The sequence below is a fragment of the Sylvia atricapilla genome, chromosome 4 (genome assembly GCF_009819655.1).
Source record: "Sylvia atricapilla isolate bSylAtr1 chromosome 4, bSylAtr1.pri, whole genome shotgun sequence".
Classification (NCBI taxonomy): domain Eukaryota; kingdom Metazoa; phylum Chordata; class Aves; order Passeriformes; family Sylviidae; genus Sylvia; species Sylvia atricapilla.
The window spans coordinates 21,042,702-21,070,252 of record NC_089143.1 but is presented as its reverse complement, the minus strand read 5'-3'; the positions used below and the strand labels follow the sequence as shown (position 1 = coordinate 21,070,252).

The following is a 27,551-nucleotide window of genomic DNA, read 5'->3' as shown; positions in this document are numbered from 1 at the left end:
GATGTTATAAAACAGCATGACAAGCCGCCATAGGGACAGGCAGAGATTACAGCAATGTAAGATAGTGCCTCTTCTAAAAATTGCTTAAAATCAAACAACTGAAATTGCTTTCCAGGAAAATAGCAGTTCTCATCTCAGTCTCCTGACATTTCATCTAATTCAGACTTCACCTGAGACTTCAGATGGATACTTCTTTACTTGATCTAGGCTCTGCAACAGGTAAAGAAGGTAGTAAAAATTCCCTAGCAGGCTATATATACCACAAAATAGAACTGAAAATTTATTATGATGTGGAGCAATTCCTGAAACAACCTAAAGCGCTCAGGTAATTTATCGAATGGTCTGTGTTTGCCATCTAGTGGTACAAAGCCAAAATTCTTTTCTGCTGCACGAGGGCAGACACAACTGCTGAAATCTCCTGTCTCAGAAACAAACCTCTTCCACATGGAAATACTCCTGCTCTTGGGGTGATGGCGGTAGTAAGTGTACAACTGTCCTTTCAGGAACAAGGAGCAGAGATTTTTCAGCCCTTGACCCACCAGATTTAGGACTAGATCATCAACAGCCTAGCAAGGGTTATCCAGTAATTAATTGATCTGTAGCTCCAGTATTGTGGTTACTGCTCCACTCTGCCAGTCTTGCAGGTCCAGATTCGAATAGGAATATTCAGGCACCCAACTTTTCACTGTTTTCTGTGAGAATTCGAGCAACTAAATATCGCAGGCTTTTGAGATTACATTCTAACATCTTGTAAACCATACTTATAAAACTCTCAGCCAGGCCCTCCAGATTTCTAGAGTCTTCAGCTTTGCTTTACAGCATCTCTGTATGAAAACATGATTATTCTCCAACCAGGAGACTGATCTACAATTAAATTAGCAGCTCAATAAAAAACAGGGAATAAATACCATTCTGGCACTGGAGCACATATACCTAAATATGAGCTGTAAGACTAGTTTTTCTCTTAAAACACTTCAAGAATATTTGAATAAAGAACTAAGTAAAATGACTAATTTTATTTCTCAGTTATGTCGTAGAGTAAATACAATAAAATTAATAGAAATACATTTTATCAGAAAAATTATATACAGCATGATGTCTAATCATACATGTAACTCTGGATTTCTTGCAATCTATATCTATCCACAAAATAATAATTATATATTGATTTTCATTAGTAATAAGGAACTTTAAACTAATTCCCACCCCCCAATTATCTAGCAAATATTTTTAGGTTTTACTATTAAAAAAACAAAGCTAGGAATTAGGAGTTGGAGTTTTCCTAATATCTCTGTGGTTCAGGAGAAGCTCTTCCTGGGATTTTCTGTTCTAAATCATACACAATTTTTGTAAACCCCTTTCAGAAGTCACAATGAATGAAAACAAAGCCATACGTATAGAGAACAAATCCCAGTTGACTAAAACAAAGATTAATGAGATTGAATTAACTTTACTATGTAGTGTTAATCATATTAACACTAATATGATTCTGAAAAGAGTATTTATACAATGACACCACATATATAACAAAACATGTGGAAAGAAAAAAAATTACATGCTATTAGCTATGGTCCCTTTTTTAAAACAAATTATTGAATCTTCTATTTATTGGGCAGCTGCTGCATTCACTCATTCATTCATCCACTCCCTCAACTGTTATTTATGTAATTAATTATTCAATCAATTGTTCACTGAGGGACCGTATGTGATCTATGTTTTACAATTGACCTCAAAGAGCGAGGCAGCTGAATGCATCCGATAGAAAATAGAAAAAGGCATCGCAAGGTTCACAACAATTATCCAGGGTTCAAAGCCAAAAACTATTTCTTCCAGTCCATTGTCATATTCCGGACGGCACCCGAACGCCGGTGGTATCCACAGCTGCAGGGAAAGAACGTGAGGCCAGCGTTAATCACCAGCGGTACAAGTCAATAGCCCCTAATGACTGTGACTCCACTGTACTGCAAATTGGTTTCAGGAATCCCTAAGAAGCCCCTCCCTGTTGCTACTGGGGCACGCTGGTGGAAGAGGCTTTCAGCTTCTGCTGCTGCTACAGTTTTTGGATCGTTACTGGAAGGAGCCTCCCATATTCCACATTTAAATAAACTTTGTTCCCCAAAAGCATATTCACTTCTTCCAGAAGTAGAATTTACTGCCTAAAAAGTATAGAACCATGCAATTTTAATATACTTACCTGACTTCAAAGGGTGGGAAGCTTTGGGGTATTAACCTGTGAACTACATTCAAAATGTCTTACCGAAAGGTTGCAGAGAAATAAAAATGCAGCAATGTTCTTCAAAATTCTCCTCTTGTTGTTAGTAACTGAGTTTCTACTGCAAAATGAGAAATCTGAGGCTGAGCGCATGACCAAGCTATTGTCCTGACTTGTTTCTTCTTTGGCAACACCAGCACCATCGTTTTCTCTCCCACAGATGCTGCCCTTAAACAGACAGGGTATGTCACCACTGTCACGAGCACCTCTGCCGTTGTAAATCTCTTTGTACAAGGGCGTGAGGGACAAGGTGGTCCCCCGAGATATGGTCACTATTCGAAGAGTTTTAATGTCATCATTCACCTTTTCTTGCTCACGGTGGATGGATTCAATGATAAAGAGGTTCTGAATATATTTCTCAATAATTACCAGAACAGAGTAGGGCAGGTTATACCATGTGTATTTGGGATGACCTTGGGCACAGATAATGGCAAGGATGGAGCCCCAGGAGAGCAGCCAGGACCCTGCAGCTGTGCCCACCAGCAGTTCTGCATCCAGTTTTCGAGCAGGATTCTTAGAATTATCCAGTGATCTATCTTCCAGTCTGTAGATGAGAAGGGCAACAATTCCAGCTGTGCACATGAGAGCCAACACGAAGATAGCATGCAAGTAAAACATAGTGAGCGCTAACTCGCTTTTGATTTTTGAACCTCCAATCTGAATTAAATACACAACAACTATGGCTATTGTGCTAGTTAACACAATTAGTCCAAAAATCATTCCAACAGTTATGCCATGGAATTTGAAGGGAGTTTTGTTTTGCTGGTGGTGCTCAACTTTACGGCCAATGTTCTTCCACAGGACATAGAGCATGGTGGATGCTAGGATGTGGTACTCTATATTAAAGGGATATAGGTAATATATCCCTTGAGAAAATATCGAGCAGAGAGTTGTTGTTGTGCAATTGCATTGAGGTGCATGGTCGTCTAGAACTAAAGGAGAAGGAGAGATTAGTTATGTGCATTATAAAGATTCCTTGGTTTAAGTGAATAAATAAAACATAAATAAAATAATGAAACACAAAAGGTAAGATTTCAGTCAAACAACACCCTGTTAACCCACCCAAGAAAAGGCTTCCCCATGCTTCACTGGAGTTTGAAAGAAGAAGGCATCCCCAGCAGTCATCACAGAATGGCCTGGGTTTGAAGGGACTTTAAGGATCATCTATTTCAAACTGCCCTGCTGTGGACAGGGGACCTTCCACTAGACCAGGTCGCTCAAAGCCCCATCCAACCCGGCCTTGAACATTTCCAGGGATGGAGCATCCACAGCTCCTCTGACAGACCCGTTCCAGTGTCATACTACCCTCATAGTGAAGAACTTTTTTCTTTATATCCTCCTTACTTATAATATTTGCTTAAAATGAGTACAACTTGCACCATCTCATCAATGGAGAAAATGATTCATTAATAAAAAAACACCCAGAGCGAAGTCTTTGTCTTGCAAAACAGCTCTAATGGATAATTCTATTCCTTTGAGCCATCCCACTGAATCCTGTAAGACCACAGGCTACATGCTATCACTCTCCTGGGAAAGATTTGGAAGATTATCTATACTTGGTTTTTTTATTAATAACTTAGTGAGTAGTAATCTCTTTTTAACACTGGTATGTTAATTTATTACTGTGATTTAGTAATATACTGGTTCCTTAGTGATGTTTCTGAGTGATGTTATTCCTCAAAAGAAATGTTCTAAGAAAATCCATTTGTTTGGAACTTAGAGGAAAACTACAGCCTTGAGCACATATATGATAATGTTCATATAACATTTCAGTATCAGCTAATTACCATGTGCCCCAGAATGACATAGTGCTGACATAGTCATGAATGACTCAGCTACATCCTATAATGACAGTATTTTGTATGAGTGTGCTAGAACAGGAATTTCAAAATGCACAAATCCTTTTGCTTACCTATAGTTATGTTCCCAAAACCAAGCGTGATTAGTCTTTCCTTGTGTTCATTCAATTGATGTTTTGACTCGGTTAGCACACCATTTGTCCACAGGAGCAAATTTGTGAAAACAGAATGGATAACACCAAACCTACAAAATAAAGTAATTATTGCAGGAATCTGCACAGACTGTATCTCATGAAACATGTGAAATGAAATGAAATGTATTAACTTCGTGTTAAGCTATATGGCACTGTTTATTTGTCAGTGCATGAGGAGAGTTGAAAAACCATGAGCAATCTCTAAAGATGTTCTGCAGTCACTGAACATCAGACTTCCAGAACCTTACAGAAATGTATTATATTAAGTGGCCTAATCTATTAAACTATTAATAGAATGCTTCTATTGTTTCTTATCCTCTCTTACATGATGGGTTTTATTCTTTGGGCTGAACAAGCTTCATGTTAGTGATTGAACAGTCTCAACAAGATTATTTGTTTGCAAACCATATTTCACAGCCTCCTGGACTGCTCCTTCATATTCTGTGTCTGATCTTTCTTCACAGATACCACCACCTTCTCCAACTTCCAGCCCATGCATTTTTTTCTGGAGAGAGCTGAAGCTAACAGAGGGCTTTACTCCACTCAAAGTACTGGTACAAATGAGGGTAGGTCTCCATGCATTTTTGAGACTCCTGGCCTCTGACCAGCCATTTCAGTTTGGTGGAACAGAATGGCATTGGAGAAAGTGTATTAATGGTCCTGAACTTCCTAATAAAATCCAGACAAAAATTGTCCTCCATTGCCAAGCAGTCTCTTTCCTGTAGGAGGCCATGTATCTATCTCTTTCCTAGGCATAATCCTTTCATCTACCAATGCCAGGTGTTCTCTTGCACTCAAAGCTGTTCATATTTCTTCACCAAGAATCAGTTCTTTATTACAACACTGTTCTCAATGATAAACTTGCAGTTAGAAACTTTTTAAATCTGTAAATCTTATAAATCCTATAAACAGAGCTGATAGCACCAGGACATTGCAAAGCCTTCTGTAATCCCTCTCTTCCTGAGCATGGTATTTGAATACTTACCCAAGAGAACAGAACAAATGGAGAACCCCCACCAGAAATGACGTTTCTGAGCAAATTTATTTTACCTCCTATAGAAACTGGTCAGATTATTGATAACTTTAAACAATTACTTTGAAAATTACCACATTTGCTTCCTTATGTTCCACGTACAGACAGATTAACAGATTAATCTGCCTTCTCACAAAACCAAAAAACACATTGGATCTGATATGGTACATAGGATACCACCAGGGAGGTTGTGCATCCAAGTGCATGTGCACAGCTGCATCTACCACAGCTGTGAGGTGTGGTTGACATGCCTGAGGAATGGGATGCCAGAATGGATGAACTCAAGAGGTAGCCCTATGAGAACCTTACGTGGCTCAAAAATGCCAAGTGCAAGGTCCTGCACCTGGGTCAGGACAAGCACCTGTATCTACACAGGCTGGAAACATTCAAGGCCAGGTTGGATGGACCTCTGAGCATCCTGATCTAGGTGAAGGTGTCCCTGGTTATTGCAGAGGGGTTGGACTAAATGGCTTTTAAATGTTTCATTCAACCCAAACTATTCTATGCATTTAAGACTTAGTTTTAAAAAGGTGCTTTCCACAAAATCAATATAAAATACCTCAGTTACACTGCATCAACTGCAGGTTGGTGATACAGGTTCCCTTTCAGTAGGTATATAAATAAAGCATAATACAGTGCATAGTATTAAAACACACACACGATGCTTCCTTCTTAAGTGACTCTGTGGTATCATATATTGCCATTTTCCTCTCTCATGTCCTCAGGCTCTTGTCCTGCTCAAGGTGTACCCTAAAGGCCTTTCAATCAAAATCTATTTCATTCTCTAGCTCTGTCCAGTCTCTTTTACAGGTCAGCCTTCCCAAGGCATCAATGGGAAAAAATATATGTATTCTGTCACTATTAAATAAGGGTAAATGGAGTTACTTTCTATTAAACTATTTCTTTCTACTTAATGCAATCAAGAGGAGACTCAATCTCTGTATATTTTCATTGTCTCTCATGCAATAAAACTTTCATGTACTGTACAGACATACACATTAACATGCAAACCACATTACCTTTCAAGTGTTTTGAAAGACTGGATAACGTCCTTTGCATGACACCACAGAAAGTACACCTAAATGGAAGAAATACAGAGAAATACCATTACACTAATGAGCATGTGTTACACTCAGAAAGGAAAGTGCATCTGTAGAGAGGCATTCCAATGGTTAAAACTTCTGATGATTTAAATGGAGGCAGTTCCACCTCCACACATATGAAAGAGTTCATGATTTCCTGTGATATTTACACAGAACTTGAGATTTCTTACATGAAAAATCAGTGACTTAATAGTAGAAAGTCTAACTATCATTCACCAAAACATATTTTCCTTTTATACCAGAAGACACTTATTTCAATGACAAATGAAATAAAGCCACTGGCTGTGGACAGAGGTATGATTGCTGCAGGGCATGGTGATGCTAAGTTTGAATAATTTATGAAATATATTAAATTCTATGGAGGGAAAGAGATTGATGAAAGGATGCCAGACTTGACTAATAAAACTACAGGTGCCCAGGAAGCATGAGAGAAGTTTGTACTAAGTGCCTGAGAGACAACCCCATTAAGAACACAGCAGTTGCACTCAAGGATAGTGAAGAAAACTCTACTAAGGAGTAGAAGAGAGAGACAACAATAATGAGTAAGCAAATCAAGGGCAAAGAGGAATAAAGTTAGAACTCTCTGTTTGTGAGAGCATAATGGAGACCTCAGAAAGAGATTGCTACTGAAACAAAACCAAGTGTGGATAGGTTCAAGAAGAACCATACCAGTATCCCTTGGAGAAAAACATAGATGGGGTGAGAGTTGCTGTTTAAATTTCAATTTTTTTTAACTGTTAAAGAAAGCAGAAAAATCTAGATTTTTCAGAAGCTCATTTACATGCAACTACAATTGCTAGAAAAACATTTCTTTTTCTTTTGAATTACTTAGACATCTTGGAAAATTCATAAAAGTGCCTGGCTATGATTGAGTATATCAGTTGAATGGCTTTTTCTTTCCTACTTCCCTACAAACCTGCTGACAGGGGTTCAGAGGGGTAAATGTGAGAAACAGTCATCTATGGAGTGTCACCACACACTGCAGACTCAAAGCCTTATGACAAACAGGCAGCTGGAATATTTCACAGGAGTCACTGACTGTGTCTGCTACTGTGCAGCCACTGATAAGAACAACCAAATGCTTCTGAAGGAACATCCACGTTCATGTTACAGGAAAGTTGTGCAAGTGTTTTAGAACCAGCTAGGAAGGGGTTTGCCCCCTTCAACTTACCAGGCCTACATCTCTAACAACGATGGAACATCAAGAGAGACAGACTGAATTAACCTGTGTGGCAAGTCCTACATACATAAATAAGGCAATTGTCTTTAGCTAAAATACTCATTTCAGCCTGAAAATTCTGAAAAATCTGTATGTAACTTCAACCAAACAAAAGAACCACGTAACTTCAACTACAAAACATTTTTTTATTATTCTTTTTTTCATACTCATGTTGGAAACCCATGAATTTTATGGCTAAGCAACTTCAGGTTGCAAGGCTTGAATTTACCATACATGCACAAGTATTTAATCTTCAAAAGTATTCTGTGATATGCTTAGAAATCAAATTAGTATTAAGTCCACTGATGACAAGATAAAATATATATTTTGGTAAGAAACAATGATTAATATAAAACTGCAACCAGGGACTTTTACCTGTAAGATGGTGTGGACAGCATGTGTAACAGGAAAAATGCCTTCAGTTGGTGATAAACAGTTTGAAAAATCAATATAATATCCAATCTTAAAGGAGTCCAAAATTAAAGTAATCACTGCAAATAATGTAATCCCACCTACAAATGAAAAAGATATTAGAAAATTTTAATGGAATGTTTAGAGACATTTTTAAAATATACAAACATCTATTTAGGAGAATGAAAGTTGATCAATATCTGTGTTCTTGTTTAGGAAAATAAGACTGGATCAATGCTCCTGAAGATAATTGAGTCCATGAAAGTAGTGCCTGTAACCTGTGACAGTGTCTGCCCAGTACATCAAGCAAGGTCCCAGCGGACAGCCCCTGCAGGGTCAGTGAGGACTCACCAGCCCTGCACTGTCCAGGACATTCAGCACCTTGCAGAGTGCCCAGCTCCAGGCAGGATCAGCCCCCCATGGGACAGTGGCACTGAGGCAGCTGTAGAGAGCAGGAATTTCTGCCCTCAGCAGCCCCACAGCAAACTGGGCAGCCCTGGGGAGCTGAACAATCACCACCTCACTGTCTCCCAGCACAAAAGCTCGACAGTGAGATGTGATCACTTGGTGTGCCCTCCCCATGGCTCAGAGGTCACACTTTAGTTCAGAGACCACAACCACAATGAGCTGTATGGTCTGTTCTCCTAGAAAGGAACCAAAGACTTAATTTCACTATCTATATTTCATACACACACAAAAATATCCTAGCATATTAGTCTAAATACCCTAAAGAACTTTGAAATACATTTCCCTTTTTTTGGGTCAGTTTTTTTTGTTTGTTTGGTTGGTTTTTTTTTTTGGGGGGGGGGGGGGGGGTTGTGTGTGTGTGTGGTTTTTTGTTTGTTCTTTTTTTTATTATTGGATCTGTATGTATGACTAAGTACAATTGGCTACAAGATTCCTGAACCAAACTGTAAAGACTCCATTTCTTTTGGAGCTTTCCTTTGGTTTTGGCTTGTTTTGAGGGGTGGTTTTTTTGGAGGCTTGGTGGGTTTCTCCTCTTTTTTTTAGGCTTTTATTCAAACAAGTTTTCACTGCATTTAATTTGAACTTATTTGAATGAAGACTAGATAAAAATTTATCCATGGACCTTAACCAGACCCTACAATATAAGCCAGCAGTAGTATCTTAATCTGTCTTTACAGTTCCTCACAGAGTAAATAATATTGAGAGTATTGACTTTGATGAATACTTATCTTTTATATGGGGCCACAACATAACTTCCATATAAATACCATATGTTCCACTTGACTTGTGGTAGTAAAAAAGTAACACTAAATTAAAAAATTATTTAATTAATACCTTTATTGTCAAAGTTGCATTGATAAAATTAAGTAGAAATTGTATAAACACACTGTAATTTTGTTTATTATATCATTGACCCTTTAAAATTAAATTAAAGTAGACTTCAGAAACTTTTTTAATACAAGGGCATGAATTCTGGTAGGATTTTATGTTTCTGTTTGACAATTTCTCTGTAATAAAAAGGCTGTCAATTTTATTGATTGAGTGTAATTTCTACCAAGAGCTAAAAACTTTTGCTTTTGTATTGCAGAATCTATAACTTCAGCTCTGCACTTCATGCATGTAGACAATCCCATACAGTTTTTTTTTTTAATTTATGCTTCTTAGGTCAGCTGATTTGTATTCTAACACATGTAACAGGACTGGAGCCCACGTTTTTAAATAGAGGTGCCATTTTCATTATGTATGAAAGTAAATGATACCATAAAGTACAAAATTATAGGCTATTCTTGAGATCAAATTATATGTTCCTTTCCTTATCTAAAGAATGCTAATAATTCTGAGACAAATTAGAATTGCTAGTTCTGATTATGTAATTATAAAAACAAGTGATTATAAATCACTCTGCCTGATGTAACTAGACATGCTCTGAGCAAGGTGTTAAATGAGATGACCTTCAGAAATCCCTTCCTACATGAATTATTCTAAGATTGATTTTGTGATTTATGGTTTATTTAGAAAGTATGCAGGAAACAGCATATTTGTCAGTTTGAGGGACTTCACATGTGTTAAGATTGTTTCAATAAGAAGGCCAAAGATATCTTTTGAAGCAAAAAGATTATCAATTAATCTTTTCCCTGACCCCCAGGGATTAGAAGACTTTATATGACTCTTTTAATTGCAGATTGTTTCATTTATGAAATGGTATCTGCAATCACCCAAGTGGCCACACTACAAATCTATACAAAGTGTCCAACATGCTCATTTATGGGCTTCAAAAGAGAATAATTGTACTAATTTTGACTAATTTTCTTAATCAAAAATCAAAGCACAACCATAATGACCATGCATATGGTAGGTTAATAGTTTTTTGGTCAACTTTTTGTGATGGAAACTTCAGTAGTATGTACTAATGCTAAATGGACACCAGTAATTTCAAGGAAGATAATTCCACCACTTAGTTATTCCCATTCAAAATTTTAAGAAACCTGAAATGATTGCTATTGAGTGCTGTTCTATTATTTTTTCTTTTCAAACCTTTGTTGAAACCTGTGTGTCTTAAGGGATCAATAATAGGATTTAAAATATTGTTAAGTGCTGGCTCGTTTCTTCCTAGTAACCATCAAGAAGACCAAAAAAACCATAATGATACAGTTGCTAAAATACCACTCTCACTTTAAAATATTGTTCAAATAACTTGGCAATTCAGTGCAGGCAGTAAAAAAGATAAAAGCCTGTCAAGCACTTTTGAGTTGACCAGTTATCAATACTTTAAACAGAAGCTGTGCTGTTAAAGAATTTGATAAAATAAAGCTGTTGGTGAAGCCAACTGATTTTCGTTTTGGGTTCTCTGGCTCACTTTACTGAACTTTCCCAAAAAATGGTCAGAGAGCTTTTCCTAGCAGGAGAGCTCACCTAGGGGAATAACATTTGGAATAAGTTGAGGAAAGCCTTCCTAAGGCTCCCTGTGGTTATTTGGGTCAGGATAACTATGTCGTGTTGAAGACACAAAATTTTGTCTGCCACAAACTTTTCCCAAGTTCAGACTCTAGGAATTGTTCTTGGTGAACCACACAGGTGGGAAGACAACCAGGCTCAAGGGTTCACACAACTGACACCTTGGTGCAGAGAGGCTCAAGGAAACCTTCCTGTGAGAAGTTCTTGCAAACTGATCATCTATCCTTCTGCCATTACTAAACATGTACAAGGAGTCAGTCATAGGAGGTTTTTGTTAAATCATTCCACTTCAGCATTTGTCAAAATGGTCCAAGCAGGCAGCTGCCACCACTTTTATTAAAATTATATTCACAGTTTGAAAGGATTCATGAAAATACACTCATTTTATAGTGTTTAATACAAGGAAATTTGCTCTCACAATTACAGCAAGGAGATGTTCTTCAAAAGTAGCTGATAGAGCTAGTAAAAAATTGCAGAAAGCTTTCCGTGGAAGAATTCAAACGAAATATCTGTCCCACTCCATCCTCCCCTTTCCTTTTTGGACTTTTGATCTTTCAGGTTAAAGATTTCTATGACAAAAGCACTTATAAAGAGGAGGGCAAGGGGTATCTTGACAAAGGAATTGCCACCTGAGTTTTTCCTTAGCTCAAGTAAGTTTTCTTTTACCAACAGAGGATAAAGGAGTTGTACAGACTTGTTGTAACTACAAGAAACTCCCAAGAATAGCAAAGTGTAGGTCATTCCCTAAGGGCAAATTTGTTGAATTGCAGCCTAGACATCCAAGAGAAGCCATGGAAGCCGCACCACTTGAGAAGCCAGTACAAAGAGCCATCCTGTGCTGCTAAAAGAAATGAATAAGGTAACCGAGTAGTTCAATCCAGGATCTTATTTCTAAGTTTCTGTGACTCCTTATATTCTGTAGGACAAATGAAATGCTGTGAATGCGGCGCCAAGAGAAAGACGGCAGGGGATCCTGCTGTTCTTACCCATGCTAGGCAGTATTTATTCCATATTTAGGAGGGGAAAGCTACCCTCTGAGTAACAAAAGCTTAGTTTGGTCCAAGGTAGGATCAAATTAAGTCTTGCATGAATTTCAGGAGGTTGAAAGCCACATAAGCTAATAAATGAAAAATGTTTGAGAGATGGATATTGCCTTGAAAAATAGTAAATAATCAAGAGGAACAATTCAACAGTTGGTATGTGAACTCCATATATTTCAGGAAAGAGTTTTCAGACCACAGCTGTACATTAGACATTAAAAAATAATAGGTTTTCTGTCAGGAATTCAAATACAAATGTTAACAGTTGTGAAGAAAATAAATTATATGCAAGCATTGAGATAGAGAACAAACTGCATTTCCACAGCACAGCCTTACTTTTCAAATTAATCAGGTGTCAGGTGTTCTTGTAATTTTCATTTAGATACTTCATTAGCTGATGTGAAAGTTAGCTGTTGTCTCATTATTAGTAGGTAGAAAACGTTTTATGGGAAAGCTGTCATAACATTCCACTTAAATACTTGTTTCCTAATCTATCATTTACAGTGCTGAGACTGGAAGACGCTGGTAAAACTGGGATTGCCTGTTATTCCACAAGCACTGATGTAGGCTGTTGCATTTCCTTGGTACCCAAAAAAACAGTATTCCTGTCACTATGTGTGCTCCCCAAACTCCTTCTCTCAATATACCTTTATATCCTCACTCTGGTATGTGAAGATAAGGGTCAGCACATCCCACCACTGCCCTCACAAACTTGCATACTTTTTTTGCAAGCAAATACTCAGTTTAGATTCCTTGTTTAACGGCTTTATGTACTAATTACAAACTGACCTGGTCAGAGATTTTGTCCTCTTATGTCTAACTCTAGATGTTTCAAAATCATCACTGTACACATACAAACAGGAATCTCTGATATGGAGAGGTTTTTCTCTCTGGTACAGAGAGCACTTGAGGACCTTTCTGACTGGTACTACCACTAAGTAAATTGCATTATACTATCTAGAAAAGGTGATAATTCCTCCAAAAGAGCTGCAAGACACCAACAAAATTGCCTCTTCCACTAGCTATATTTTCTAGGAATAGGGTAGAAAGCTAGCCTGTCATTTCTTCTAAGTGCAGCTAACAAGTAATCTGTAAGTTCCCATATGAAATTGTTTTGAGAATGAGAAGTTCCTTTAACACAATGATCTATTCTAAGGGTGAAAAATAAGTGTACCTGTAATAACAAGAGATTTGTCCCATGAGAACCAGTAAAGAAAATATGTAAACTATCCGAGAATAGATAGATTTGACAGGTAAGTAAAATGTCTTTTATTAACCAATAGAATAATTAACACCAAAGCTATTAACCAGTTAGAAGTTACCCTCGAGGATTGTAAAAAATGTATAAAGACAGTGTGCTGCCATAATAAAGAGAAGCCGCCTGAACTTTTATGGTGTCTCTCTATGTATCATGACCATCCCAACAACAATATATCATTTTTCAAGTTTCACCAAACCAGCCTGGTAAGGAAGAAAGGTGCTGGAGCTTTCAGCACTATAAATGGTAGGTTGGAAAGTGAGGATGGTTAACAAACAGCTTCCCAATACAATCTCCTAGTACGTTCAGCTTCTGCATATATTTACTTTAGAGTGCACTGTGTGTGCATTCAGTTCATAAATACCAGGATGCCTGCCGGTAGGGATGGAGAGGATAACAAAGAGGCAGCAGACACAGGTGATGGCACAGGTGTCCCTTGTGCGATACCACTCTGTGCCCGTACTTACACTTCAGCCAGCGGGCTCCGGCGTGTGTGTCCTTGTCCTGGATCAGCCTCCTCTGCGTGCAGCTCCTGCAGAGGTACCACAGCATCCACAGCAGCTGGATGAGCATCAGCGTGATAAGGTAGGAGAGCAAGTGGCTCTTGCTGATGCCCACGGCATGCACAGCCCAGGCGAAGGTGAGCAGCAGCCCGGCCAGGAAAAGGTTGATGCCGTACTGGCTGCTGAGGATCTCGGCGTTTTTCTGCGGGTAGCTGCCGCCCACCGCGGGGCACCCGGCGGCTTGCTCCATCTCCCACGCCGCCGGCCGGGTGCTGCGAGCAGGCGGCCCCGCTTTCCGCGGGGAGCCCCGAGGCCGCCGCTGGCCCGTCCCCCGTCGCGGCGGGGGCGGAGCGGGGCCGCCGGCCACGGCCGTGCCCTGCCCGCGGGCGGGGGTCCCCGGCGGCCGGGGCAGCCCCGCGCTCCCCGCTGCGGGAAAGGCTGCTGAGGGTTTTGCGGGACATTCTCCTTGCGACACCGACAACAGGAGGGGTCTGGACCAGGGTGAAGAGAAGTCACTCGGACGAAGGCTAGTTCGGAGGCAGCCTTGCCCGGCTGGCTTTGGTGAAGAACATGGGATTATGCCCGTGTTGAGAGACCTGTGCGGTGTAACACCTTCCCTGGACAGGAAGATGCGGATGACACCGTGTGGTGAACAAACCCCGGCCCGATGGCTGGAAAGGTGAGGAACGGCCAAAACCCTGGAGCCAGCGAGGCTGGAGCCCTGCAGCCCGGGAGCCAGCAGCTGCTGCTGGAGCTCCTTCGCACCGTGAGGCAGAGGGCTCACACCACACGTGCTTCACGCTCTGGGCCCCACGGGCCATCTTTTGGGCAATCGGTACTTCCGTTGGTAGGACAGAACCGCGGTTTTCAGGAGTTCTCTAGACCTTTCAAAAGTGGCAATTACCTTGTTTTTTCAGAAAGTCTTGTTCTGACAACACAGTACTATAGGAATTGCTAGCTGGAGAAGCACCTAGTGAGCCCAAAGCAGCAAAACCTTCTGCAGAATTTACTCTACTTCTTATATATTCATTTTCCCAATATTTATACACACCTTTAGTATGGTAGGTTTTTCTACTTAAACTGAATTCTCTTCACTTTAGGTATTTGGGTGCCAAGCATAGTGTGGAGGCCAAACATCAAGATAGACTGGTCCTTGTCCTGGCCAAGCAGGTCTTACATTTTTGTTCTGTACCTGTTGGTCACATATTGATTACCCAAAACATTGGGTTTTTTTACAGTGAGTGACCTACACCTTGCATGAAATTAAGCCACTAGTTCAATTGCAATTAAAAGATACATTGAAAATGCAGCATCTATTTTACTCCAGTTCCTCTGTCAAAGGAGTAATCTCTGGCTTTTTCTCTTCTCAAGCCAGAAATTAATAGAAGGGGTTTTCTCATATAACATAGGACACTTTTGAACTTACATGTAAGTGTCTGGGGTTCACAAGCCTCTTAAAGAACAGAGAAGAAAAACAAAATGGCAGAAAGGTGGAATGAGTGATTCTGGTCAACCACCTGTTTAGGTAAACATAAAGAAGTAGTAGTTCCTGCCCTTTATGCATTTTGTCCTGTTCTCACGAAACAGGTATTTTAAGCTACCTGTAGATTTTCCTTTTGAGGAATGCACTTAGCAGGAAGCCAGCCCTATGTTTCTGTCTGGCCTGTTAACAGCAATATAAATCAAAAGCTTAACTAGTCAAACTGTCAGGCTTCAATCACCTCCAGCTCACAACTACATCCATCATTATCAGAAATGGCATTGTGGAATTGCCAAATCCTACTTGATGTATGATGTATATGTGATGAATATATGATGTAACCTTTACAGAATAACTAAGGAACTTTAGATGCTTCCATTTTACAGAGATTCTATGGGTAACTGTATAAATAATCTTCATTACATGGACTATTTTACTTCAAGTTATCCAAGAGCATCCCTCTGTCAACTGTGAAGGAAAGCTCTTTGGTGCTGGTACACATTCTCCCCTCGAAATGAAATAATGTAAATGGATATAGAAGATACCTGTGGTGTCCACACCAAGAGAATACATTCAAGCTTTAGTAGAGGTGGGGATTTCAAATTGCCTCATATTTTTTTCAGGGAATTATTACACTACCTCTTTCTACTCTCTTGCCCTAAATTCTTCATTTGGTGGTAAGGAAAATAACAAAAGCAAGGAGCTCACAGAAGTGGCAGTTTACAACAATTCTTACAACCTTGTGTCAAGTTACAACAATTAAAACAAGCACTGTTTTACATTCTCACCAGATTTGCCATTACTTCCTTTTGAGTATGTAAGTGCATGAGTATTGTGTTGGATACCCAGAACTGTTCTGAAAGACTCTGCTGGACATTGTACAATGAGCATAATCCACCCAGGATTCTCAGAAAGTCATCAAAGTAGTCAGAAGGCAAACAGCTCTCCAGAGGTGAGCAGTGCTGTAACACCTTCAATAAACCAAACTGAAGGGACATGAAAGACAAAGAGAGTCTGAGTCATGATATGTTCTACATGAACATCTATTTTACAGAAAAAGCAATGAGATGGGGTGAAAGTCTCCAAGAAAGTGTAATTAGACAGTTAAACAATTAAATACTGAACAACTATTAATCACTTTTGTACAAAGTTTATTAAGATGTTCAGAATAATGACTTGAAAAATCGTGTAGCAAATAGTAATTTTAATTCAGATCACAAGGCAACTTAAAACACCTAGAGCATTTATATAGCTGACAAATAAAAATACAGCTATAATAACCATCCCTGAGCAATACTGCATTTAAAATATTATAATAAAGTTACTCAAATGTACCTGTGTATGCAGACATAAAATTGTTAAAACTTTACAAAAGATGAAGACCTGAAGATAAACAACTTGCACTTTAAAGATGTGAGGCATGACTGCTTCTGGCAAACTTAAATATTACATTTAAACAAGTCAAGCTGTTAACTTATCCTACAAGCTACTTCAAGTAGTATTGAACGCACTTTATTTTGGTTTATCTGATCCTTTGTATTACATCCTATTAGGTCACAACTTTTTTCATTAATGGAACAGTAACAGCCAAAGACAATGTGTATCTCCTGCATTACTAAACATTCCATGTGTTCAGCAATGGTGTGAATTTGGAAGCTGGAATGAAGAACACACTATCCTTTGAACAGTCTAGACTTTAAGCAACACTTACAAGGAGTAGATTTTAACAGGTTTCAATACCCAGTTTCTACATTCTCCTGTTTTCCAAAAGGCATGGGTGGTAAACTACACAAGGATATACATAAAGTGGTCTAACAACTAGATGGTACTCAGGTCTTCAGATAGTTAAGTATCTCAGTCAAACATGAACAGACACCTAATAAAAATAAAATGTTATTTTACTTTCTCAACTAAGTATAACTAGTAGCTTTTAATTTAGTATCAGCCACTTCATTGCTGAGGAAGGAAAATGGCAACTTCATTAACAGGCATTGCTAAGAATGAAAAGTTAATTTACAGAGGAAAAACAACCTGAATACTGAAAAACAGTGCATACATTGAAAGAATTTAATGTGTGCTCCAAATTTCTTGTGTAGTGTTAAAATTGTTCATTGTGTTGCTGGCTATTCACAGCTTGATTATCCACCTTTGGCCATGAACAAACTGTATGAGCACAAGCAGAATTTATTTATTTAATCGATGGCACTGCCAAACGTCAACCAGCTTTCCCTTACCCCTATCCATACTCTTTTTTAAACATTAGAAGATCTGAATTCAAGACATTAGATAATAAAGTATTTCCTACATAGTAACAAATACCATTAGAAATTTAACAGATCAAGAAATGTCTCCTGTAAGTAAGTTTACAAGTACAAACACAGGTTCCAGATAACAGTATTTTACCTGTCAATTCAAATGGAAAGAATATAGTATTAAAATCCCACAACACTTAAGTATCACTTACTTCCAAATCAAACAACATGATTTGAGCAGGAAGTTTGAGTAGGTGACCTGTTAGGCCCCCAGAGGTAATATTTAAAGGTCCCTTTCAACACTAACTATTCTATGGTGTTATTACTTACTACCCATTTGCTTAATATTCAAATATAAATAGAAGTCTTACAAAATGAAAGGTCTCATGTAACTAAAAGATGTAAAACCAATTTATCTTCCAATTATTCACTCATCAGTTGCTTTTTCCTATGGTTATGTCCATTGATTTATAAATCAAGTAGATTAAGAATTACTATATTAGTGAGAGCAAACAGGCAGTATTAGAAACAACAGAAGTACTGGAATGTAACAAAAGTGACATACACTTTGCAGGATTACAGTTACTTGAGTCCTTCACACAAAGCTGAAAGAACAGAAAAAAACAAACCAAATTTAACAAAAATCTTTGAAGGTTCTATGCACTGCACAAGCTGTATCATGTACTAAATGAATTAATGATCTTGGAACAGCGAGTAATAACTTGTCCCTAATTATTAGGCAAACAATTATTTGACCTAATACAGAATTTTCCCCACACACTTCCAAGTGCTCAGACAGAACACAGCTAAGGACAGAACCAACAAACATGGATACGTTTGTATCAGCAAGTGTGACTCAATTTCCCACAGTAAAGAGCTTCTGAATTAAATATTCTATTTTTCAGAAGTCTGAGTTTTGTCAGAATAGAAGTTAATTAATTATCTCCTTAAAAATCAGGTTTCTTGATAATCAAAAATAGAGGGAGAAAGGCAACAGTGGTTCCTAAAAAAAAAAAGTAATAAAAACCTTAGTTTCACTATCCCAGCTATTAAACATTTTTTTGCCTACAACGTTGTCAGTACAAAAGGCTACGCTCTAAATCCAGCAATCCAGCACAGTCTTCTTTTTGCTGTACTCCTAAAAATGCTGAGAGATCTCCTCACCAGAAAGGATTTGTGATGGCAAGCAAAGCCAAACAGGCTTCCTCCCTATTCCCTTGAGAAGTACAACAAACAAGACCTGCTGGAGGAGCAGCTTCCCTGGATGATATGAGACAAATGTGATACAGGCTGCATCCTTTGCCCTATTGACTGAGCTGCATTTGATGTCTTCCTCAGCTTTTTACATTTCACTGGATTTACTTGATAAGTATATCCTAACAAAAGGTGTGGCAGTTACTGAGAACGCATTTCTCAAGTCAACAAAAGAAATGAACTGGCCTTTGAAAAGTTCTTTTTAGAACGAACAAACAACTTCTTGTATCTGGCGATTTTCCACACAGCAGGTTGATCTGGGCTGTGCATCACAGAAAATGTAAACAATACACTTGAAGACAAAGATATGACAAAGATTTTTAATTTAGAAAAAAGAGAAGGCCTTTGCACATGGATGTTGATATCTTCTCCCCTCTACTATCAGGTCAAACAGCTTTACTAAGAAGTTCTCCCAGTCTAGAGAAAAGCTGCAGGTTTTTGGCTCAAACCATCCATTCTCCCTAATGTCTCTTTTCAATGGCTAGAATGGAATTTTAGAGAAGTGGAAAGGACACTTTTCCCCTTTGGTTCTCTGGTTACTCTATATGCCACAAAATGTCACAATTCTAAGAACGTACAAAACATAGAGAAGGAATCCCTAAATGGCCTCCCAATGCTTATATGTCTAACAAAGCAGTTCCCACAACAAGATAGATACTTTTATGTGCTTAAAAAAATTCAATTATTTACCTCAAGGGCTTATCCAAGGAGTGACACAAGCATCACAACACCCATGAACTGAACGAAGAGCAACACAGGTGTAAAAAATGACCAGACAGGCCACAAGGCAACATTGAAACTGGAAATAAAAGCAGAAAGTATTTGGTAAGTTTGGTTGTCATATTACAGAAACACCAGGCATATAAAGGAAACATGTCAAAAGAGGAAATAAGATATAAATTACTTCACCTGGAAGTACACTTCTTTGTTTCTGATAACAAAACACATCAAAAGTAAAGGGTAAAAATACCTTTTACTTTCAGAAAATCTGTATCTGAAGCCTCTGAAAATAACCTACTTTTTGATTTTTCCATGGGCATACATGGTAGCTGAGAGAAACCTTAATCTGAACTTTCATCCAGACAGATTTCAGTTAACTGAAGAGACAGGGGGAAAACCAACTTATTTTACAACTGACTTATAAGAATTACAGATTCGACTAATTATAAACCATAGGAAACCTTTGTTTTCTTCAATCTCCTTTTTTTTTCACCACTGCAACAAATACTGACTGATACTCCAGGTACAACAGGTAAACAAGAGGAAATCAATTTTCATGCAGAAAGCAAATAAATATAATCGCACAATGTATGTAGTTTTCTTCATTCACATTTGCTCAGTTCTGAGTCATATAACCTCATAAGTAAAGCAACTCTTACTAAAAGTACCATTCTCAGACAAAATATAAACCCTTAAAGCTCACATGGCAGTAGTCAGAAGTCTAAAATTTTGTGTATGCTTCCTACTTGTAGATTGTTTGATAATGAAGAACTCTGACAGAAACTGATTGAGTTGAATTTTTTCTCAGATACAGAGATTGCACCTTTATCTTAACTTGTAAAACTGCACAAGTAGTTGCCAGAGGTAAGAAATTTACACTAACAAAGATAACAACTTCAGTTTTCCTCTAAATTTTCAAGACAGAAAAGATCCAGAACATCTCCAAGTACACAATATACCGTTTCAACTGTTGCAACTCTTGCTTTGTGGATGAAAGTTGAAAGTGCAAGAAATTATGTATTATATTATTATACTTCACAGTACTGGTATTGTCACCAATACACGTAGCAGAATTACAGAAATTAAACTTCTTCTAAAATGAGCCCATTAACACACAAACTGGCACAGGTTTAGCAGAAGTTTGCGGGCAATGTCTGAACTCACCAAATTGCTGCTGCTATAAAGGTAGCTGTTGTGACAGGAATCAGGGCAGGGTACTGTTCATCATAGTCCTGAATCCCACAGTACCACTCAAGATACAGTATGCAGTAAAAGGCAATACATAAACATGCAGCCAATAAACAAGAGCCACAGGAAAGCCACCAGCTGTGGGAAGAAAAGCACATTAAACCATGTTTAGCACGGTCACATTGCAGTTGGCACAGTAATCTTCACTCCAGTCTACACACAGAACAGGCAATATCTATTGAACACACAGATTGTGGCCTAGAGTTCCTGTAGGTTTTACCTTAAATTAATTCTACATAACACTTTTTGCCCTTAAAGGCTAATATAAACAAGTGAGTTTAATTTTGCAATGAAACGTTCTTTTCATATATTGTCCCCTCAAATATTTTGGAAATTCAATGCGACAGATCTTGTCAGGAATCTACTATACTACCACACCAAAACCACTTTGTCACTAATAAAATAAAATAGGCTCCACTGCAACTGTGCTTTTCACTATAAATTAGACTGGTGATCTTTGTGTAACAGAAATGCTGCAGAAAGCTTTAATATGGTTTCACTTTGTGAACTCACAAATTTAACAGACAAGAAGCATGAAGATTTTTCTTTATAACTGCTGAAGAAAACCATGGAGAAATACAGAATTTTAAACTCAGAATCATAAAAACACAAGATATGTGATTATTTAGGGAGACACACTTTTGAGCCTCTTTGAGGATACACTTCAAGACTAGTTCAGATAAAGAAACTTGGGAGGAAGATGCACTTTAATAAAATCTTATATGAATGTGTATTAACAAAAATTTTGAAAAATTACTTCTTACCATAACTTGAATACTAAATAAAAAAGAGTAATCAAGGATCTTCCTACTCAGGTAACATTTGCTCTGGAATGGTACAGCAAACAGAATATGCTACTTTGAAATCTTGTTACTCCCAACGGAGAATTCTGCACTAAGAGAAGTGTTGCCAGGGCCTACCTAGACAAGCAGTGCAGGAAGACAGGGCACTGACCCCAAATTTTGATTACACCTTAGAGTCACTGGTTTTGCTTTCATAGTCAGGTGTATGAAGGGTGTAACTAGCCTGGGAAAGCAGCTCCAGAGAACCTCACAGTACAGAGCCCTGTGGAGCTTCCATGTACTGATACAACAATGACAACAGCAATGTGTTTTAAAAGCACTTCCAGCTGAAGCTATCTAAAAATATTTAACACACATCAATCCCATTGAAAATAATTTAACAGAAAAGAAACAGACTAGAAATAAAAATTATTTCACAGAAATTGTTTCAGTAATGTTTTGCTGACCTACTCAAAATCATTTAGAGATCTTCTAGAGAACTGAACTTCTGTTTGACCTTTAAGGATTAATTTTCAGAGGGCTTATTGTAAAAATAAAATCAAAACCTAAATACTTCTGACAAAACAGGGAGCTATTTCTTGGACTTAAGTGATAACTTGAAGGTACCGTATTAAAATGTCTTGTATCAGAGCAAACTTTGCACGTACAAAGATGGCTTAGTAGAGTTTATAGAGAAAAAAGCAATTGTAGCAAATTTTAAGCATTGTATTTACTTTAAAATTAGTTCACTAATACCAGCTTAGGTGGTCATCTGGTCCAGCCTCCCTGCTTAAGCAAGCTCAGCTACTGCCAGTTTCCCAGAACCATGTCCAGATAGCTTTTGAGGATCTCCAAGGATGGAGACTCCACAACCTACCTGGGCAACCTATTCAGTGCTCAGTCACCCTCACAGTAAAAAAGTGTTTCCTGATCTTCAGAGGGAAGATCCTCCACTTCAGTTTGTGCCCACTGCCTCTGGTCCTGTCCTAGACATCACTGGAAAGAGCCTGGCTCTGTCTTCTTTGAGTCCTCCCTTCATGTATTGACATGTATTGACAAGATGCCTCTGAGCCTCCTCCAGGCTGAACAGTCCCAGATTTCTCTATTCCTACTGCAGATCTTGTTCATCCATGATTTAAAATACAGTGACCAGATGTAACAAACTGGGGATGACTGTAAGACTAAAACACACCTTTTTGTAAGAAAAGATACCTTACCTATCCGCTTGCATAGTTTCTTTAATGTTTTTTAAAAAATCAAAGTAGTATGTCACAGCTATTGATGCCAAAATCCAGAATGCAGAATGAATATTCAGTCTGTTAAGAGGCCTCGTCTTCTCTACAGCTGTAGACTCTTCTGTAAATAAGAACATAATTATAGCACTAAAACCAGTCATTAAATGGAGTACGATTATAGTTACGTAAAGCATGATATTTTATCTTTTAATTCATTTGTCTTGGGAGGTTATTCTACTCATCATAATACACTAAGTACTACACATATTCCAAAAAGCTCTGAACATTTATGGAAATGAAACAGACTAAGCAAGGTACCCTTTGATAAAAGGATAAAGCAGTAACAATCTGCACAATACTGTACCTGTGTATCTTTTTAGGAAACAGCTGACTAGATTCTGTAAGGGTTGTTTAACTAATTAAAAACCCCTGGTATTATTAAGGCATTTTTAATAATCTAGCATATAGAATTTCATTATTTCCAATTACTAATTTATTTGTACCCTTCTTTATGAATTTTAGTATTTGCAAAATTATTTCAAGCATAAATAATTTTCTTGTTCTCAACTGCAGATATTTCAGAAACTTTCAGCTGCAGTTTCAGGAGCTAGCTTGACTTAGACTGCAGACTTTCAGCAGCTAAACCATAACTATCATTGTGCAGGAAACTGCTTTCTGTTTCCCTTCATTACCATGTACTGTTTTAGAGAGCGAGACATCAGAGCGAGCAGATGAGAAAGCCTTTTTCTGTGCATGACAGTAACCACGTAACACAGTATTTGTACACACTGTCAAAAAAGGTATCAGAGGCGGTTTTGATGTCTCACACTCTGAAGTTTATCACTAGCAGTTCCTGACGGCCTGTGTGTCTTCAGCAGTGCCACATGTGCCGATTCCTCCACACGCACCGCCACCGGCCGAGCGTACCCACAGCTCTGGCCGGAGCTTACAGGGAGATTTATTTTTCATTTCCTAAATTCCTCCTCATCCTACTGGAGCCTGGAGCATTCGAGCACTTCATGCGCACCAGGCAGCCGGCGGCTGGAGCCCCTCGCGTCTCCCACACGCAGCCGGCCGTGCGGGGCGGACACCTGAGGGCAGCGGGGCCGCGCTCCGCGCCGCTGCTCCCGAGGCGGCCCCGCTGCCGCCCCAGCGCCCGCCCGGCGGGGCCCGGCACCGCTCCCCGCGCCCCGGCACCACCCACCGGCCGTCCCGCCGCCCCGGCCAGGCGGCTGCGGCTCCCGCGGCTCCCGGGGCTCCCGGGGCTCCGGCCCGCGCCGCCCCGAGCGCCGCAGCCTCGGGAGCGCGTCCCCGCCGCCGCCGGGCTCCATGTTGGGCCGCTCCGGCAGTGACGCGGCGGGGCGGGAGCGCGGCGGCCGCCACCGCCCCGGCGTGAGGGGCAGCGGCGGGGGCAGAAATGCTTCGGGGGCCGCACGGATCCCCGCTGGAGAGGGCCAGCAGCGCCGTGTCACAGCCGAGTGCCGCAGTGAAGGCTGTGCTGCCGAAATGATTCACGGGGGAAAAAGAAAAAAAGAATATATATATATATATGTATATATATATGTAGACTGTGCCTAGAAGTCCTAGAAATGTTTTTCTCATCTGCCAACCAGATGTTCTCGAGGGCAGATGTTAGGGAAATCTCAGTTTTTGAGAAACACGCCCGGGGTAGATTAAAGGTGGTTGGAGAGCGGTGCCGGTAACACCAAGCTCGTCGGTTCGATCCCCACAGGGATTCACTCAAGGGTTGGATTCCATCATCCTTCTGGGTCCCTCCCAGCTCACAGAATATTCTGTGATTCTGTGAAATGCAAAGAAAGCTCTGGAAGGTTCCCAGGGCCACGGGAATCCTGTAGCACTCGAGACTGCTGCTCTTAACTGGAAATAATAAACATATTTGCAAGACAAACTAGGCAAAAGTTAGATAAACTAATAAAATGGTAAAACAGATTGTTTCAGTTCTGTAGTTGATTTCTTCGTAACTAGATACAAAGTCCCATCAGCATGTTTCTGCAAACAAAACCTTGAAACCAATTATATACTGGGGCTTTCTTATTTATTCACCTGGACAAACGCAAAACTAGTCAATTTTGCTGGCAGATTAACCTTAGGGTCTGGTCCTCAGAAGAATACTATGAATATTAAAGTACTGTGCATATGTGTATTGTATCTTCTGGGGTGTGTTCCGTGACTGAGCCATTAATATGGCTTTTAAAATTGAAAATTGTTTCTAATAGTAAAGATTCATTCTGTTAATTAGATGATCCACGTGATTGTTAAAAAGCCTGCACTTTCTCAGAAAAATCGGTGTGATTTAACATTCTGACTGAGGCAAAAATCCTACCAACTTCAATGTGGAGTACCTGTTCAATAAGGCAGCCATTATGTATAGCTTTTCTTTACAGTGGGATTAAATGTAGAAATATTCAATAAAACCTCAGATTTTTATAAGGGAGATTGATGAAACAAAACCCTAATTTCAGTATGTGTGTTTTACTTACCAAAATCAAATTTACAGGCCTTCTAGCTGTACATAATTAAAGTTCAAAAATTCAAGTGTTTAATAACCTGATTGTACTTTTACTCTCAAAAGGCAAAATACTTTCCATTAAAGCAATCATTATGAGAAATGTGTGAAATTTTCACTTACCACATGCATTCTTTGCATATTGTGCAGCCTTTTTCAACAAAAATGCCTTGCAGATACTTTCTCTGTAGTTTTATGTTGAGAAAACCAGAAAATCAAAAAGAATGGAATGTAGGCTGTGGTTAAATAATTATGCATTTTATCAGTAAACCCTAAAAAAATTTAAGCAATCCTAAGGGAAGAAACAAACTGGTAGAAATTAATTAGAGTGAAAGCTAAACTTTCTGTGATTTGCACTGTTTAAGCAGTTCTAAACCTGCTGGATAACTATATTTTCCTAAATATATTATTGTCTGTTTTATTAATGAGTGAGATTCTAGGGACAAAGGAAAACAGGATTCTGGTTATTCCTTATTACTGCACATTGAATTTGAGTAAATTTGCCTAAAGTATACAAGAAGAGAAGAAAAAAAAATTATTAGTTTTCTTTCTCTGCAGAAAAACTGGCCTTCTTTTACATCTAAATTTCATGTGAGAGGTGTCATAGTAAGCAGAAATTGTTTTCCCAGCCTTAGAACATGTATCATTTAAGGGCCAACCACATTGCATCCTTAGTAAGTACAGGGATTATTCTTTATGTAGTTCCGTTGAATATTTTGAAGCTAGCAGCTCATGGGAGATCAGAGCTCTGCTTTCTTATCAATGAAATAGAGGTTTCTTTGTTTTATTTCCTTTGAGTGAAATGACTACCTCAGCCTCCACTTTCATCTTAGTGATTCAAATAAGAAACAAAGGAAATTTTCATGCGATTTCTTTGTAAAAGCTGTTCATAGGATATATCTTGGATTTAAACTTAGCAATTAAATAAATATGTATGCTTGGAAAGGTTAAGATCTGTCAGTGTTGTTAAACTGAACACTTCTGTTTACCTACAGAGTAGGTATTGTGCAAAGAGCTGAAATAAGAGCTTCCTTCCTGGACTCACTATTGACCTTAACTGAGACCGCTCATGTTCTGTGTTTGCAGAGCTGAGAGTTTTCTGTGATCTTTTCACAGAGCTTCTCTGATTCAGAAATTATTAATCTGCCAAATAATAGATAGTGGTCAGGAGCTGAACCAAGATTGTCAGAAAAGGAACGACATAATTAACAAAGCATCTAATCAATGGGCCTGTTATGGATAATTAATTCTTCCAAGTTACTGTTTAAGAACCCCTGCACAAATATAAGGAAATATTTTAAAATGTCATGGTTGCTGTGATTACTTTAGTTAAAAGTCTGTGAAATAACTTTTTGAATTCGAAGATTCAAGGGAAGAAATGTACAAAGTTTGCAGCAATTTTGTTGTGAACTGTGTTCCTGGTCTCTCACATAATGTGATTCAGTTTCCACATCTTGGGAACTGAATATTTTAAGTAGAAAATAATGCTCTGTATGTTAGTTGAATATCTTTAAATATTCAGGTTTTTTGGTTATAAGCTGAATTTTGCAATGTTTGGATATTTTGAATTTCCTTGTTGCTCACTAAATATTTGCTGCTTAGTGATTAGTTGGTTATATGTTGATTTACAACAATAATGCAGTAGCTTTTTGTGTCTTTAGACTGGGTAGATAAAAAATTTAGAATTGGATTTCCTGGTTAAATTCTCACTTTTAGGAAGTCAAGTTAGTTTTCTAGTATTCTAGCCAATAGTCATAACTTTTTCCCTATCACAGAAATCAATAACTAAATTAGCCCAAATGTTATCTGTTCACAAAAGACCTGGTTGGAATTTTCTTCATTCCATACCTAAGCAGGGCAGGCTCCTTCCTATGATAATTTTTAGCTGAAATAGGTTGGATAAAATATAAATGTATTTTTTTTTATTTTGAGGAAATATTGTCATATATAGTCTGTGCTTTCTGTTCATGAACTAAGTAACAATAAAGTCAGTAGTAACCTGCTGCTTATCTTGCACTGTTAGGAGTACAAGATTGGATGGGTAGAGATTTTCAATCCTTTCTGAACCTTGTCCTTGGACAAAAGTATTGTGCATCCTCTCTTACATTGGGTGAAAAGGTAAATACATTGTCTGACTCATCTAGGTAACCAAAAAAGGCTCCAAACAGTACAAACCGTTCCCTTGCTTTCATCTTGCATTCTTTTAACTATTTCAAATTCAGTACAATGGAAAAGGACTTAAAAGCACTTGGTGTGAATAACTTAACACAGATCTGAAAAACAACTGCCGGGTAAAACT

The 27,551-nt window shown here is 38.6% G+C and overlaps 2 protein-coding genes across 2 annotated transcripts; both read right to left on the bottom strand.

Moving 5' to 3' along the window:
- Window positions 1-1,123: 1,123 nt before the first annotated feature.
- On the bottom strand, window positions 1,124-14,004 carry OTOP1 (otopetrin 1). The gene is made up of 6 exons (XM_066316793.1): window positions 13,719-14,004; window positions 7,996-8,132; window positions 6,318-6,376; window positions 4,185-4,315; window positions 2,258-3,204; window positions 1,124-1,881 (listed from the first exon to the last, which is right to left on the bottom strand). Exons 1-6 carry the CDS (start codon window positions 14,002-14,004, stop codon window positions 1,711-1,713), a joined length of 1,731 nt encoding a protein of 576 aa, XP_066172890.1. The 3' UTR covers window positions 1,124-1,710.
- A 3,880-nt stretch (window positions 14,005-17,884) lies between these two features.
- Window positions 17,885-24,061, bottom strand: TMEM128 (transmembrane protein 128). Its single transcript, XM_066317259.1, has 5 exons — window positions 23,930-24,061; window positions 22,708-22,846; window positions 20,625-20,786; window positions 19,431-19,539; window positions 17,885-18,091 (listed from the first exon to the last, which is right to left on the bottom strand). Exons 1-4 carry the CDS (start codon window positions 24,054-24,056, stop codon window positions 19,440-19,442), a joined length of 528 nt encoding a protein of 175 aa, XP_066173356.1. The 5' UTR covers window positions 24,057-24,061; the 3' UTR covers window positions 17,885-18,091; window positions 19,431-19,439.
- Window positions 24,062-27,551: the final 3,490 nt, after the last annotated feature.